The following is a 16,943-nucleotide window of genomic DNA, read 5'->3' as shown; positions in this document are numbered from 1 at the left end:
TTCACCTTTCTTTTACCGAATGATAGCAGATTAACAGAGTTTTACTATACTTACAGAGGCATCTAAGGCCCTGCGAGTACATGGGCCGACCTCGGGAGGCAGGGGCCGAGCCAGCAGCTGGGAGTGAGGTCTCTTGACCAGTGGGCAGAACCTTCACGCCTGGCCCAGTAGCCCCAGCAACCCCTATCACCAGCCCTGCGTGGAAGGACAAGAAGATGGGATGCAATTTACAGAGAAGAATGCCATTTTACTGTTCTGTTGCTGGGTGAAATAAAGTTCAGTCTTGATGCTCTTGTTCCTGGTGGTCTTCTTTTGGCCACACCATCCTCAGCAAAGCCCAGTGGGTGGGAGAGCCAGTGCTACGGCTCTGCCATGGAAACTCATAGCCCAACTCTATCTATCTAGAGCGTCCTTGCTAACCGGGGCAGGAATCCTTTAAGTGAGGCTTTGCTAACCAAGACCTCCTGATGGGTGCTCAATACAGGGTTAGCGGGTCAGGTTTCTACCAGCAATCTGAGGACTCTCTCTCAGCCTCCCCTTCCTCCTCCTCCTGATTCCCAGCCTAAACCTAAAGGTAATTTCATTTGATTATTGGTTTTTATGATCCAGATAATTAATCAAAAAAGAAAGAAAAATCTTTTGTTAATATGCTACCAACTTCTTATCAGAAAATACCTCATTTCAAACACCTTTTGAAGAAAGGTAAAATTATCATTTTGGTCTGAGGAAAGGAGAAAATAGGAAGCCAGTAGAATAAAAAGTGATAAAGGGGCACCTGGGTGGCTCAGTCGGTTACGCGTCCGACTCTTGATTTTGGCTCGGGTCACGATCTCATGGTTTGTGGGATCGAGCCCTGCATCGGGCTCTGTACTGACGTTGAGGAGCCTGCTTGGGATTCCCTCTCTCTCCCCTCCCTTTCCTGCCCCTCCCCCACTCATGTGCGCATGCTCTCTCTCTCTCTCAAAATAAACAAACATCTTTTTAAAAAGCAATAGAGATTTTAAATTTTCTGTACTGAATGGATCGAATGCCTGTTATAGCCATTTACTGTGCTAGACCATTTCCTTTTGGTGTGTGACTTAATCCTCATGACCACTCTGAGGTCCCCGTGATCGCCTTTCTTTCACAAGGAGGAAACTGTAGCTCTCAGTGCCCTGCCCAGGGTCACACAGTCAATATGTGACGGAACTGGCATTCAAACTCGGAGCTTTTGGACTGTGCTACACCATGTTATCAGGAGGCCTTATTATCAACATTGTCATTATAAAAAACCACACGAAGATAACTTCCGATTCCAGGATGATCATTATCTCAATTCCAAGCCCCTTTTTAACTACTTCACCGTGGCAGGTGCTGTTTGGAGTCAGGCGGCCGGCCTTGGCCGTTTTCCACATGTTTAGCATGAGGTCCCAAGAAGAGAAGTTTTAAAAGACAAATCCTTTCCCTCAGAGAGCGTACAATCACATTGGGCAGTCAAGACTAGCGCACATAGAACAGACATTTAATCCAAGCCATGATTACTTGGGGAGCAAGGCAGGAGCCTGACTAATGTGATAGGAAGCCATGCGGAGGTGGAGAGGCCAACGTGGACAGAGAAAATGAAGCCCGGGTGGGAGTTTCAGCGAGGTCAGCCATGGAGTGCCTTTTACATCTCTTGAGCTGAGATGGGCCGAAGAGTGTTTAAGACCCATTATTCGGAAGATTCTGGCGTGCACAGATCAGAGCGAGACCAACTGGACTCAAGGCAGTCCCCCAGCCATCTCTAGTCCGCCATGCTGTAATGCAAGAATGACCACTCGGGGCTGCCACGTAACGCCTACAGTTCTCACTTTACTCAGCAACATCAAGTAGGTCCACTTTGGACATTTTTAAAGATAAAATATTCATGAGTCTCCTGTGACCCAGCACCGACCTTTTACGCTTTTTGAAATTTCTGCGCCTTCCTCCCACTCCTGAGCCAAAGGCACACCCACGTTTTTGACTTCGGCTCTGGAACCACATACTCTTTGGCGTGGGAACTTCCTCTCGCCCAGTCTGCCTTCTGCACGTTGTCTAGGCCTAGCAGCTCAGGCAGGATGCCCTTGTTGGCTTTTTACCCCATCGTCCATTTCCTGCTTCTCAGCCTCGTTCCAAAAGACTTAAGGCTGGCTGGTCTCATCCCGGGATGTCCTGCACACATGCTCCAGCCCCTGTGCTGCTGCTCTGTGCCCTCGCCTCGTGGGGATGGCCAGACCTCCCCAAGGCCCCTGCAAGGAAACGTGAGAGGATCCAGTAGACATGATACCAACCCACCCTTTGAAAAGTCCCGGTGTCTTTCTCTGGAGTAAGTCCCTCCAAAAGCAAAATAGTATGTCAACACCTTCTGTTAGTTATTTTCCTTCAGCCTTCATTTTCCAAGAATCTCCATTTGAGCACCATTGTGTCTTTTGCAAAACTTTAACTGGAGGGATTGCCCAGCGTATTCACATGGGAGGCAGTATGCAAAGTGGTTAAGAATCAGAGTCACGGGGCGCCTGGGTGGTGCAGTCGGTTAAGCGTCCGACTTCAGCCAGGTCACGATCTCGCGGTCCATGAGTTCGAGCCCCGCGTCGGGCTCTGGGCTGATGGCTCAGAGCCTGGAGCCTGTTTCCGATTCTGTGTCTCCCTCTCTCTCTGCCCCTCCCCCGTTCATGCTCTGTCTCTCTCTGTCCCAAAAATAAATAAACGTTGAAAAAAAAATTAAAAAAAAAAAAAGAATCAGAGTCACGCAGTTAGACGGCCTAAGTCCAAAAGCTGCAATGTATTCAATTTCTCAAGACCCCAGTTTCCTTATCTGAAATATGATGTTAATAATACCCTCACATCATAGATGTGTGGTGAGACTTAAAGCAGCTCATTCCTTTAATTGGCAGAATGCTCAGCACTTGGCAAGCACTCAATAATGGGCAGCTCTCGGGGGCACCTGGCTGGCTCAGTCGGCAGAGCCTGCTGCTCTTGATCTCAGGGTTGTGAGTTCGAAACCCACGTTGGGTACAGAGATTACTATAAAAATAAAGGGTAACTGGGGCTCCTGGGTGGCTCAGTCGGTTAAGCGTCCGACTGCGGCTCAGGTCATGATCTCGCGGTCGGTGAGTTCGAGCCCCGCGTCGCGCTCTGTGCTGACAGCTCAGAGCCTGGAGCCTGTTTCAGATTCTGTGTCTCCCTCTCTCTCTGACCCTCCCCCGTTCATGCTCTGTCTCTCTCTGTCTCAAAAATAAATAAACATTAAAAAAAATTTTTTTAAATAAAAAAATAAAAAATAAAGGGTAACTATTATTGCATTACTAGGGCATACACAATATATTATTTTTAGAGCTTCCCTATGGGGGAAAATGTTTTGTCAGACAATGAGGGGTGTTGAACACAGCATACATCCCTTTCTACTTTTGCAGCCATAGCCAGGATGCCAAAGTTGTAATCGACTCGTATCAGGTGGCTGGTAATATCTAGTCTTTCATGTCAGATTCTCCAAGTTCTGAACCTCGGCTCATGTTAGAGTCACCTGGGGAGCTCTAGACAATATAAGCCCCAATCTCCTGAGTATCACCATTTTTCGTAAGTTTTCCATTCATTATAATGCATCCAACGGTAAGGACAATTGGTTCAGGCCCTCTCTGTTCTCTTTTGAATCTTAATTATCCAGTTTTACATTGGTCTGCTTTATTAAGTCTTTTAAATCTTTTTGAAAACAGCAGGGTTATGAAACCTACAAGGGATGGATGGATGGATGGATGGACGGACTGATAGATGACTGTAAGTATTATATACACTAAGATTGTCACAATAAGAACAGACAGTTCAAGATGGGTATAAGTGGCATTTCAAAAACTGACAAACAAATTACTTACTAAGTATGAAGAATGAAGGACAAGAATAACTAAAAATGACAAAAAGTTTTCCAGTCTAGCATGCCTAAGGGGATGGTAATGTCACTGAGAGAAGTAAGGAAATGGGGAACTGGTCTGTGGTTTCCAGTAACTCACAAAGAAATGGACTGGCCCAAAAGGCACATAATTTAAGATATTTTAATCACTGAATAAAGATATGAAGTCAAGGGGTGCCTGGGTGGCTCAGTCAGTCGAGCGTCTGACTTCCGCTCAGGTCATGATCGCACCGTTCGTGAGTTCAAGCCCCGCGTCGGGCTCTGTGCTGACAGCTCGGAGCCTGGAGCCTGCTTCGGATTCTGTGTCTCCCTTTCTCTGCCCCTTCCCCACTCATGCTCTGTCTCTATCTGTCTCTCAAAGATGAGTAAATGTTAAAAAAAATTTTTTTAATAAAAAAATAAAAAGGATATGAAATCAATACACAAGTGGAGTGTAGAGCACTTCTAAGTCCCACCTCAGATTACCTCATTTACTCTGATATCTGTGGCCCCTGCCATATACACAGGGGAGTATCATTAGCTACTCCTGGACAAAGCTTGTGGAGACTGTAATCACAGGACTCCTTCTAGCAAAAAGAAATAAAAGAAAGAAATTATTCTCTGAAAGCAATCTCAGCTTCTATTTCTACTAGTGAACCGGAAGCCCAAATCTAGCAAACACCCTTTGATACAACAGCTTTCCTGTCTTTTATCTGGCATGTGCGGATGGTATCATATTGAGTGTGTGGAAATCACACTATTTTATCATGGCTATTAAAATATAGATAAGGGACGCCTGGGTGGCTCAGTCGGTTGAGCGTCTGACTCTTGATTTCGGCTCAGGTCATGATTTCATGGTTTGTAGGAGCAAGCCCTGCGTCGGGCTCAGCGCTGACCGTGTGGAGCCTGCTTGGGATTCTGTCTCCCTCTCTGCACCCCCCCCCCGCCCCCCGCTCAAGCGTGTGCACTCTCTCTCTCTTTCAAGATAAATAAATAAACTTCAAAAAAATCGATGAAATAGGTACACTTATGATGAACACTAAGGTGTAGAATTGTTGAATCACCAGATTGTATACCTGAAACTAATATAACACTGTATGCTAACTATCCTGGAATTAAAATTTAATAAAAAAAAAAATAGGGGTTCCTGGGTGGCTCAGTCGGTTAAGCGTCCGACTTCGGCTCAGGTCATGATCTCATGGTTTCGTGAGTTCGAGCCCTGCGTCAGGCTCTGTGCTGACAGCTCAGAACCTGGAGCCTGCTTCCGATTCTGTGTCTCCCTCTCTCTCTGTCCCTCCCCTGCTCCTGCTCTGTCTCTCTCTGTCTCAAAAATAAATAATTTTTTAAAAAGCTAAAAAAAATTTTTAAAAAGTAAAATATTAAAGAAATAAAAACTTAATAAAAAAATAAAACTAAATTAAAAAAAAAAAAAACAAGATCCTGCCGCTCCCACACTTAAAACTTTACGCTGGTTTCAGTTTACGAAAAATAATACTAAAACCCCATATCGTTGTCTCCAAGAACCCCTGTAACCACCTCTCATATCTCAAGCCACTCCCTTCTTCATTCACAGTGCTCTAGTGACAAAGGTCTTCCAACAATTCTCAGAATTGAACACACTTTCACACATTAGATCCTTTATACTTCCTAGTCCCTTTTGACTTCATGAGTTTCCCCCGCTCTAAGCAAGGCAGCTGCCTTCCCATGCTTTAAGTCTTAGTTATAATTTCAGAGAGACTTTTCTCTGACAGTCCTATTCACCAGCCCCACACTCATTTTGTCTTTAAACACAACACCCCCCACTATTTTTCCCTTCAGAGCATCTGGGACTACCTGTTAAGATTTTGTGTCTTTATTTCAAATAACTATTTGTTAGTGTATGATTGATTGATTGATTTTATTGTTCAAAAATGTCAAATGCCTGCTATGTTGCTTTGCTCTAGGTCCTAGAACAATAGCAGTGCATGTCCTCATGAGCCTTACTTTCTAGCAGGAGAGATGGCAAATAAGGGAAATGTAGCAGAGTTAGAGAACGTACAGTTGGGAGAAGGTTCGACTGGGTGAGTAGGATGGGGGTTTCTAAAGAAAAGATACTTAAGCGTAGACTTGAATGACACAAAGGAAACGTTTGGAAGCCCTGAAGGAAAAGCAGCCATGCCGTAGATTAAGGGCTTGGGTCCTATATCTTTGATATGCCTATAAACACCAGGCGGAACTGTTAGTAAGTAGCTGGGCATACGTGTAATGCCTAATGGGAGATATGGAGAAGGTGTGGCAGTCAAGTGTAGAAGCAGTGTGGTCACTGAAACTGAGTGTAACTTGCCCAAGATAATGTTTTAGTGGGGGGGGGGGGTTCAGGGAGGGATCTAGCTGAGGGTTTTTGTTTGTTGCAGAAATGTTACAGACCAAGTGGACATACAAAAAGTATCAATCGGTAACTTCCTTTGTGTTTTGACTTCAAGTCTCTGACACTTAGGATTCTCACTAAATGGAAGCACACAGTTAACTGGCAGAACTTCCCAGCATAGACAGCGAGGAATTTTTATTCTAGTATTTATGGCTTTGCTCTCCTTTCAGAATGAGTCATTCCTTCTTGCTTTCATTCTTACATTTATAAGACTCCTCAACCTCGGACTGTGTTCAGCTTTATGCCCATCACATGGTTTTTCCTTAAGGAACTTGCCAGGCGTTTAGCATGGGCCACCTTCGTCTGAAAGGCACCTACATGAACAGTTTTTAAAAATTGTTATTACTCTAAACAGACGACAACTATTAACTGATATGTGGTAGCTAGGGTAGTGGGGACACGGAGGTGAACAATATTATTAGTAAAGTTGAATGTTTGGGGGGGCGGGGGGGATGGATGAAATAGCAGCCCTTGGGGAAAAATGCAAGTGCCAGCTTTTTAGGGAGGGACTATTGACGAGCTGGGTGGTTTAGTACCGTGTCAACTCGGCTACGCAGGAATTATGCTGCCGAGAAACCCCTTCCTTATATGGTTCTAGGTTAGAATTGCTCAAAAGAGCAATGGGCCTGTGATGAAGGTGGAGTGAACCACAGCTGTCTGTCTGACGCCATGGGGCAAGATGCATGAGTGAGGACACAGGGGCGCTGTGAGGTCCATCCATCCTCCTCCTCACCGCCCCCCCCCCTGCTTTGCCTGTAACTCTCTTCCCACGGCTGACCAGGTTGACCTTCAGCCATATCAGGCCAGCAGAGCAACGGCCTTCTCCAGATTTCTTCACGGACTCCCCTTCACAGGCCCTCTGTGGCTGGAGGTGCTTGTCCAGATTTTCCCGAAGAGCTCTGATTTGTCCAACAGCGCAGAGCCTGAGGAAGCCTGATCAGTGACTTTTCTCTCATCCTCCAGCTTCTTTTCCCTGGGTCCCATTTCCCTAGTCTCTGCCACTAGGGTGTAAGGTCTAATCCCTAAGATGACACCCTTGTACCAAATACTCATGGTGATTCTGTTTCCCTGATCAACCCTTGACAGACAAACCCACCTTTTATCTTCTATCATTGTGCATTGGGGGAACACATTCCATTGCTTCCGAATGCAGACCCAGGCCCAGCAATGTGAATGCTTTTGAGCATGTCCTAAGACAATGAGTACAGGCTGTTCCTGCCCTAAGGGGATCAGGTTAGTGGGGGGGGGGGGGGACACAGACATATAGGAATATATATCAATCAGCATAAAAATTACAATGGTAGGTAGAGGTGTGTTTTCGGGAGAGTGAGATCCAGAAGGAAGAGTCAAGTCCAGACCGTAAGCAAGCCGTAGGGCAAGGTCCCATCTTGTACAGCATCATATTCCCAGGATCAAGGCATCGTGCCCTAACAGAAAATTAGGGCCCCAGAAACATTTCTTGGGGCGCCTGGGTGGCTCAGTCGGTTAAGCATCCAACTCTCGGTTTTGGCTCAGGTCATGATCTCATGGTTTCATGGGTTTGAGTGCTGGCAGTGTGGAGCCTGCTTGGGATTCTCTCTCTCTCTCTCTCTCTCTCTCTCTCTCTCTGCACCTCCTTGCTCACGCTGTCTCTCTTTCAAAACAAATAAATAAACTTTTTTAAAAATTTCAAAAAAAAAGGAAACATCTCTTGATTTGACTTGACACGGAACTCAATTTGCATACGGCGCAGCGTTAAGCCCAGGAATACGGCACTGAACAAGACAAACACAGCTCACGCCTTTAGCTCACAGTCTGACGCCGTGGTTCACAAATGTAAGCATGCAACTGAATCTCCTGGGAAGCTTGTTAAAACCCAGATCGCTAGGGCCCATTTTCAGAGTTTCTCACCCCACAGGTCTGTGACGGGGACCTGGAGCCGAGTTTCTAACAGGTTCCGGAAGAGTCCAGGGACCACACTAGGGCTCCAGGGCTACACATTAGAACCACTTGGACAACTCTTAAAAATACCTCGCTATAAGCATCCTCTCAGACCTGTTAAGTCAAGTTTTAAGAGCTCTGCAGGTGGGGCTCCTGGGTGGCTCAGTCGGTTGACTCTTGATTTCAGCTCAGGTCATGATCTCACGGCTCATGAGGTCGAGCCCTGCATCGGGCTCTGCACTGAGAGCATGGAGACTGCTTGAGATCCTCTTTCTCCCTTTCTCTCTCTGCCTCTCCCCTATTCATGCTCTCTCTCTCAAAATAAATAAATATTTTTAAAGAAAAAGAGCTCTGCAGGTGATTTTAACCTGTAGGTCAGGGTTGAAACCACTGATGTGCCACATGGGAGTAGTTACCATTTATTACCTGCCTGCTACGGGCTAACATCTGAAGATCGCATACACAGGATCACATCAATGAATCCTATTTTGCAGGTAAGTAAACCAAGTCTCAAAGAGATGATGCTGGCCAAGGTCACAGATCAAGTGTCAGGAGGGGAGGCAGGACGGAACCCAGGTTTCTCTGACCCCGGAGTCCACGCTCGTAACCACCAATGACCGTGCCACACGAGCCTCACTGAAACAGTGCACCTGGTTTGAATATTGGATGATGAGTAGAAGTTCTGAGGCAGACAAAGGGGGAAGGGCATTTTAGGCAGGAGCACTGAGCTCCACGTCTTTGGAGGTGCTGAAGTAGAGGCCGGAAGTCAGAGGTATCCGGAAGCATTTCTAGCTGGGCAGGAGGGTGGGACAAGATGACAGCTGTGGCCCATTCTCCCTAAGGGTCTAGAGTTATGTGATGGGGCGCCTGGGTGGCTCAGTCAGTTGAGCATCTGACTTCGGCTCAGGTCATGATCTCACGGTTCGTGAGTTCGAGCCCCGCATCGGGCTCTGTGCTGACAGCGCCGAGCCTGGAGCCTGCTTCGGATTCTGTGTGCCCCTCTCTCTCTGCCCCTCCCCTGCTCATGCCCTGTCTCTCTCTGTCTCAAAAATGATAAAAATATTTTAAAAAATAGAGTTATGTGATGAAGCCATCTAGAACCTGATGGACCAAGAGGAGAAGGAGAAAGATATGGGTGATAATTTGCTCAGAGTTGCCCTAAAAGAATATTTAGCAGATGCCTCTGTCTTGTATTTAGTCTCTCTAGTTTGAACGGCTACTGCTGCTCAGTTCTGAAACCATATCCACGCCCAAACACCTTGATGCTCCATATATGTGCCACATCAATATTAATAAGTAAAAGCCAGGACGTATGAAAGAAAAACGTAGGACTAAGGTTGAGGCCATTCATATTTAAATATTCATTTAAAGGTTGAAATCCCCGATTAACGTCTCTCTCAGGTATGTGTGTTCTTTCTTTTTATATATCTTGTGGTATATCGTACTTTAATGTTTCATGTAGGAAATTTAGAAAATACAGAATGAAAGGGGCGCCTGGGTGGCTCAGTCGGTTAAGCGTCTGACTCTTGATTTCAGCTCAGGTGATAATCTCACTGTTGGTGGATTTGAGCCTTGTGTCCGGCTCTGCATTAACAGTGCAGAGCCTGCTTGGGATTGTCTTTCTCTCTCTCTCTCTCAAAAATAAATCAACTTTAAAAAAAAGAAAAAAGAAAATACAGAATAATGTAAAGCAGAAAATACAAACTATTGTAATCTCACTAGCCAGATGAAACTGCTGTAGAAATTTCGGTTATAACTCTCTAGAAATGTTTTCTCCAAATGTCTGTAGGTGTGGGTATTCCAAAAACAGAATCATGCTGTAAATGTAGTATATAATCTCTATTTTTTACTCAACATATATCATGACCATTCTTTATGTCATTAGATTTGATTCCCATAAATTTTTTCCTAATTATACTAAAGATATGAATATCTTTTATTTTTATTTTTTATTTAAAAATTTTTTTAATGTTTATTTTATTTTTTTAATTGTTTTTTAGTGTTTACTTATTTTTGAGACAGAGAGAGGCAGAGCTTGAACAGGGGAGGGTCAGAGAGAGAGGGAGACACAGAATCCGAAGCGGGCTCCAGGCTCCGAGCTGTCAGCACAGGGCCCGATGCGGGGCTTGAACTCACGGATGGTGAGATCATGACCTGAGCTGAAGTCGGACGTTTAAACAACTGAGCCACCCAGGCTCCCCTTTTAATGTTTATTTTTAAGAGAAAGAGTATGAGTCGGGGAGGGGCACAGAGAGAGGAAGACACAGAATCCGAATCAGGCTTCAGGCTCTGAGCTGTCAGCACAGAGCCTGACATGGGGCTCGAACTCATGAATTGTGAGATCGTGACCTGAATGGAGGTCAGACACTTAACTGACTGAGCCACCCAGGCGCCCCCCACCTCCGCATCTTTTAAAGATGTTTTTATTTTTAAGCAATCTCTACACCCACATGGGGCTCAAACTCCCAACCCAGAAATCAGGAGTCACATGTTTTCCCCCCCATACACACCAGCCAGCCAGGCACCCCAAATACACAAATACCTTTTAATGGCGATACACTGCCCCAAACCTGCAGTGGGTTAGAACATCCAGTAAGTATGGTATTTGTTGTTGCTGTGACCATACTGACCAGGGGATAATAGTACAAAAGATGGACCCGTAAAATGGGTGGAGACCCCCTTCTGTTAGTCCCTTGACTCAGAAGGAGAACCAACAGTCTTCACTTTTTGAACCCTTGAGAGGCGATTCAGCTGAGAAGGTGATCACTTAAAAGGTGATTCAGCTTTTTCTGGTGAGTGAGGATTCTTCGCGAGATTCCAACCTCGGCAGGAAGCAGGTTTTCCCTCACTAGTGAATTGAGAAGCGGAGTGAAGAAGGGCTGCGGCCCAAGCTCTTTTTTCCAAGGTTATGTGTCTTGCTTTACAGGGAACTGCTGCCCCCCAGAGGACAAACACGTGGCTGAAGGTCCTTCTAGGAAACCCCAGGCCGCTGGGAGGCGGCTTTCTCAGTGAGTACATTTCTGTCCCTTTTTTCCTTGTTCTTACCGAGTTGCTGTACAATTTCCACTTGCCTGAGAGTTTACTAATTCCTTTTGTTGTCTGGCTATGATCTTCCCCCATGTGAAAGTCCATATGTACCCAGGAGGATGTGGGACTCAGGAAGGGACTCTAGCCTTTTTGTTTGTTTGTTTGTTTATTTATTTTTGAGAGAGACAGAGCGCAAGTGGGAGAGGGGCAGAGGGAGACACGCACACATAATCCGAAGCAGGCTCCAAGCTCTGAGCTCTGAGCTGTCAGCACAGCGCCCAACATGGGGCTCGAACCCACCAACTCGGAGATCATGCCCTGAGCCAAAGTCGGAAGCTTAACTGACTGAGCCGCCAAGGAGCCATCAAGGCCCTTCTGAAGCCTGTGGCAGGAAAAGGTATCCATTCCTGGAGGGCTGGTGTGGATATGCCACAAACACCAGAGAACAAGAGGCTCCATTGGCAGAAGCCTTAGAATTATCTAGGATAACTCAACCATGGAGGAAATTAGAAAACAATTTCCAGTAAAATATCTCTTATTCAACGGGGTGCCTGCAATTGGTCTCAAAAAACCGCTAAGACTTTACACGAATCTAGCAGAAAGGATCCTAAAGTTTCTCAAGAAAAGTGACCCATTAAGTCTGAAGGAACAAAATTCTCCTGGCTGGGAGGGAAGGCAAATAAATGCTTTTCTGTGACTCTGTCAGTGCCCGGCAGTAAAATTATACTGTGTGGCTTGTAGAAATGCCTTGAGTAAGTTAAAGTTAGTCTTCAGAAGACAGCAAGTTAAAAGGGATTTTTTTTTTTTTTCTGGGAGAAGGTGACTTCCAAGTGGATAAGTTTAGGTTTAGATGAGAATTAATATTATATCTGATTAAAATAAAGGTAAAAAACATAAATTATGGTATTAAGATAACTGAAGTATTAATAAAAGTTTAAACGGTATATCAAGTGTTTTCTAATATGAAAATCAAAAACATTTTTAGATGAGAAAAAGGAAAACTTAGCTTTCATTGAATGACCTGGTGTCCCTTTCAATTATAAAATAAAAAATAGAGATAGGCAAATTTACATTGAGCCAACAATTGGTAGTTATGAAAACGGAATGAAAAAGACAAATTCATGTGTCTTTTCAGGAGACCCATTTCATTTGTAAAATATTAATCATAGACACAGCTTCCAATTCCAAAGACCCTAAGAAATCCTTTTGACTAAGATTTATAGGGTTTTCATTTTACTTTTAAAATATAAGAATAGGGGTGCCTGGGTGGCTCAGTCGGTAAAGCGTCCAACTTCCGCTCAGGTCATGATCTCACGGTTTGTGGGTTCGAGCCCCCCGTTGGGCTCTGTACTGACAGCTCAGAACCTGGAGCCTGCCACAGATTCTGTGTCTCCCTTTCTCTGCCCCTCCCCTGCTCATGATCTGTCTCTCTCTGTCTCTCAAAATAAATGTTAAAAAATTTTTTTTAAATAAATGAAGTATAAGAATTAGAAGTAAATATAAGCCAAGTTTAAGTAATACTACTCAACTACTTGGATAAATCATGTTTTAAAATATTCATTTATTTTGAGAGAGAGAGCAGGGGCGGGGGGTAGAGAGCGAGAAGGAGGATCCCAAGCAGACTCTGCGACTGACACAGGGCTTGATCTCACGAACTGCAAAATCATGACCTGAGCAGAAACCGAGAGTCAGATGCTTAACTGACTAAGCCACCCAGGTGCCCCTGTCTTTTTATATATTCTGGATGTGAGTGATAGCTATATATTTTCTCCTGGTTTTGCCATTTGAGAAAGAAAAATTAAAAAACGTAACATATAATTTCATGCGAAAAGTTTAGCATTTTACAAAATGGTAAATTAAATGCAGGTTTCAAGATTCCAAACACTCAGCTTATAAAATAATGCTTACACTAATATTTTAAAGTGTATAAAGATAAACATGGGCACGCAACTGGGTTTCTCCGTGTTTATTTGAATAACAGGTATAATCAGAAACCAGTCTCACAGACCTCAGACAACACTTCAATTTATAACTGCAGAGTTCCTCTATTTACCCTTCATGTGTAAACTTAGGAGATATGACATCTCTGTGATAAAAGTGTAAAAACAGTATTATAGCGAACTTTCCTGCCAACTTAGTATTTTTTTCTAATCCACAGTTGTCTTTAGAACCTTGAACTACTACACTATTGAGATACTTAGCTAATACTCAACATTTCACCTGGAGACTTTAAAAAAATGTTAGAGTTCAGAGGGCCAAGAACTGAATAATCTAACATTTCACTCCAGTTTCAAGCTAACACGTTAGCCTCCATAGTTCCATGATCCTGACAGAAGGTATAGGACACCTGGATCAGAGACGATATTACACAAAGCCACCCCTGCAGTTCACAGGGTGACACAAAAGGGGTCAGCTGATCGCCGCATTGCACGCACGGTGGATTGCATTGCAGGAGAGGACCCCCAAATTTTAAGAAGACAAATATTTTATAATAAGCAGTAAGCCCGCCTGACCTTTGTGCTGGAAGGAGACATTATCTTTATTATAATGGCCAGTAAATAAAATTGCCCTTTGCTCAGAAAGGAGACACAATCTCTACTCCCAGGGCCGTTCATTGTACAAACATCCTTGAAAGATATTCCAGACCTCAGTTAGCCATTGCCTCCGCTCTTAAGATGTACAGAATTATGAGAAACCCAGGGAGGCCTGTCTCTGAACAGAGAGAAATAAAATATAAAATGTATAGTTCCTACATAACACCTAACATGTTTGTTATAGATGTATTCTTATTTATGCATAAATACTTTTTTCCTTCTGAATCCCCAATTAAGACAAAATAAACATCAAATTATGTATTTGATAAAGTTTTTTTAAAACCTAGAGTTTTAGGGGCACCTGGGTGGCTCAGTCGGTTGGGCGTCCAACTTCGGCTCAGGTCATGATCTCGCGGTCCGTGAGTTCGAGCCCCGCATCGGGCTCTGTGTTGACAACTCAGATCCTGGAGCCTGTTTCGGATTCTGTGTCTCCCTCTCTCTCTGACCTTCCCCCATTCATGCTCTGTCTCTCTCTGTCTCAAAAATGAATAAACGTTAAAAAAAAAATAAAACCTAGAGTTTTAAAGCTTTAAGTATTGTCATTTACATTGATAGGACTATCTAAGTGTATGCACGTGTACATATCAGAGCTATATCAAGGTTAATGAATTTTTTTAAATTATTTACAAAAGAGGAGAGAGGACTTCCAGTTTGGAAAAAGAAATTGGTCTCTGGGTATGTCATCTGCTGTCAACATGAAGCAGGTAAAACTTCTTTGAACGGTGTTCCCACACGGTAGCAAAAGTTGTCACACCTCTGGGTGTATACTCTCACTTCTCACAAGTGTGCCAGTATTTATCCTGATCCCTGCGATGTTTTTCAGTACTTCATGACCACACGAGTGTGAAAACAGCACAAGTCCCTTGTGCTAAAAGGATTATATGTCTGCTATTAACCTCCGAGTGGCTGTTATAAAATATCCATTCAAAAATTTGTTACCTTTTTTAGTATTTAATCAAGTGCGCAGCCCCTTAGGGCTATTTTTTCATATATCATCCATTTCTACAATTTGACCCCAAACTCAGCAGCTCTGGGCACTTACAGGATGTCCCACTGGCCAAGGATCTTGTAAAAAAAAAGGGGGGGGGGGATTAAAATGGCCAGAAATACCGCCCCATAGCAAAGAGGTAAGTCGCAATGGTTACCTCGGGGGGAGGGCAGCTGGAAGGGAATGGAGTATGAGAAAGACTACTTTGTAACCACTCACCCTTTCTTTGGACATTTTGTACAAGGTGTATTATTACTTATCCAGAAGTGCATGTAATAAAGTAACCCTCTTCTAAATGACAATTTCACACACCTGCCCCTTGAGTCCGGCTTCTCAAGGACAGATCTGCACATGCGCAAATGATGATGGTGCGGGGCTGTTCGGGCAGCGTTGTGTGTAACAGCAACAGGTGCGAAATGTGTACGTGTCCCTGGAAGGGGACCAGTGAAATGAACTGTGTGACCATACAGTAGAATGCGGACGGAAGGAAGGATCAAGATTGTGTACTCATATGGAAATAGTATCTCCAAATATATTAAGTAATAAAAGAGAGAGAGAGAGATACAAAAAAGTAAAGTATCTCTCATTTTCCGTAAAATAGATATGCATTTCCTTGCGTGGGTGTTAACAAATATATCTAAAGGATAAAGAAGGAATTAATATAATTGGTTGGATTTGAAGAGAATAATTAGGTGGCAGTCAGACAAGAGTGAGAGGGTGACTCTTCACTGTATATACTTGTATATCTTTGACACTGTAAATCTTGGGGCACCTGGGTGGCTCAGCGGGTTGAGCGTGAGGCTCAGGTCATGGTCTCACGGTTCCTGAGTTCGGGCCCCGCATCAGCCTTGCTGTGCTGTCAGCACAGAGCCGGCTTCGGATCCTCCGTCCACTTCTCTCTCTGCCACTCCCCTGCTCACGCTCTCATGAGAATCAAGATTAAAAAAAATAATAAAAAATAAACTGTAAATCGCATAAATCTATTACCTATTCACAAAATAAAAATCAAAATGTTTAGAAGAGGAAGATAATAGTGAACCGTTACCAATTTCAAAAAAGCTCAGCAGTGTGCATTTCTACAACTCCACCAAAGTTCACTTGGTGTCCCAATAAAGTCCATCTACACTGTCTCAGAATGGATCCTGAGATTGTGCCAAGTAGAAAGAATTGAGCTATTCTGTAGCAGTAAATGAGGAAACTCAGGTGGTTTTTTATAGATACATACTTCTTTAAATGTGTGAATATCCACCTATCAGAGTGCTTCTTCTTCCAATGAGCTTTTCCAAACTTCTAAAATTGTGACATGAGTTTAGACTGACAGAAGAGTTGCAAAAATAACAAGATAGCTCTCGTATACCACCTTTCACCCAGTTTCCCCTAATGTTAGCATCTTACATAGTGCAGTTATCAAACCTCGGAAATTAACACTGTATAGTATAATAAAATAGTAGACATCGTACACTATAACACAATATAATACATAGTTATAAGACTACTGACCACACTATAACTTTATTCTGATTTCCCGTGAGCTTTTATTTTTATTTTTTTTTTTCAACATTTATTTATTTTTGGGACAGAGAGAGACAGAGCATGAACGGGGGAGGGGCAGAGAGAGAGGGAGACACAGAATCGAAAACAGGCTCCAGGCTCTGAGCCATCAGCCCAGAGCCCGACGCGGGGCTCGAACTCACGGACCGCGAGATCGTGACCTGGCTGAAGTCCGACGCTTAACCGACTGCGCCACCCAGGAGCCCCTCCTCCTGTGAGCTTTTAAATGATGTTTCAAAACCTACTTGATTCAAAAAGCAAGCCAATAGTAGGAGCATGAATATATTGTTTCTTTCTGTTCACAGCAAAAATTCTGTTTTTGTTTTGGGTTTTTTTTTGTTTTGTTTTTGGGTTTTTTTTGTCCTCAGGTCTTAACTTTTTGTCACAGATATTTTTGCAAACGTTCAAAATAGCTAGACTGTATCCTGAAGATGTTTAAATTTTCACATGTATGTACTAGAAGGCACATTTGTGTTTGTAATGAGAAAAAGCAGGATGCTACAGAATTGTGGATTTGCCTTCAGGGAGTGCTTAAATTATGGCTGGAGGGAGCTGCTTCTCTGTTTCATTGCTTGA

The 16,943-nt window shown here is 43.8% G+C and overlaps 1 protein-coding gene across 2 annotated transcripts in view; it reads left to right on the top strand.

Moving 5' to 3' along the window:
- KNG1 (kininogen 1) overlaps window positions 1-287 on the top strand; it is a 29,027-nt gene extending 28,740 nt beyond the window's left edge. For both annotated transcript variants that reach the window (XM_019840006.3, XM_003991814.5), the window contains one exon: window positions 57-287. In XM_019840006.3, the coding sequence (XP_019695565.1) occupies window positions 57-137 (81 nt within the window). In that variant the 3' untranslated portion in view covers window positions 138-287. The remainder of the gene's footprint in view (window positions 1-56) is intronic.
- Window positions 288-16,943: the final 16,656 nt, after the last annotated feature.

The sequence above is a fragment of the Felis catus genome, chromosome C2, assembly GCF_018350175.1.
Source record: "Felis catus isolate Fca126 chromosome C2, F.catus_Fca126_mat1.0, whole genome shotgun sequence".
In the NCBI taxonomy this organism is placed as follows: domain Eukaryota; kingdom Metazoa; phylum Chordata; class Mammalia; order Carnivora; family Felidae; genus Felis; species Felis catus.
The sequence above is the reverse complement of the archived record's forward strand: the minus strand, read 5'-3'. Positions and strand labels throughout refer to the sequence as shown.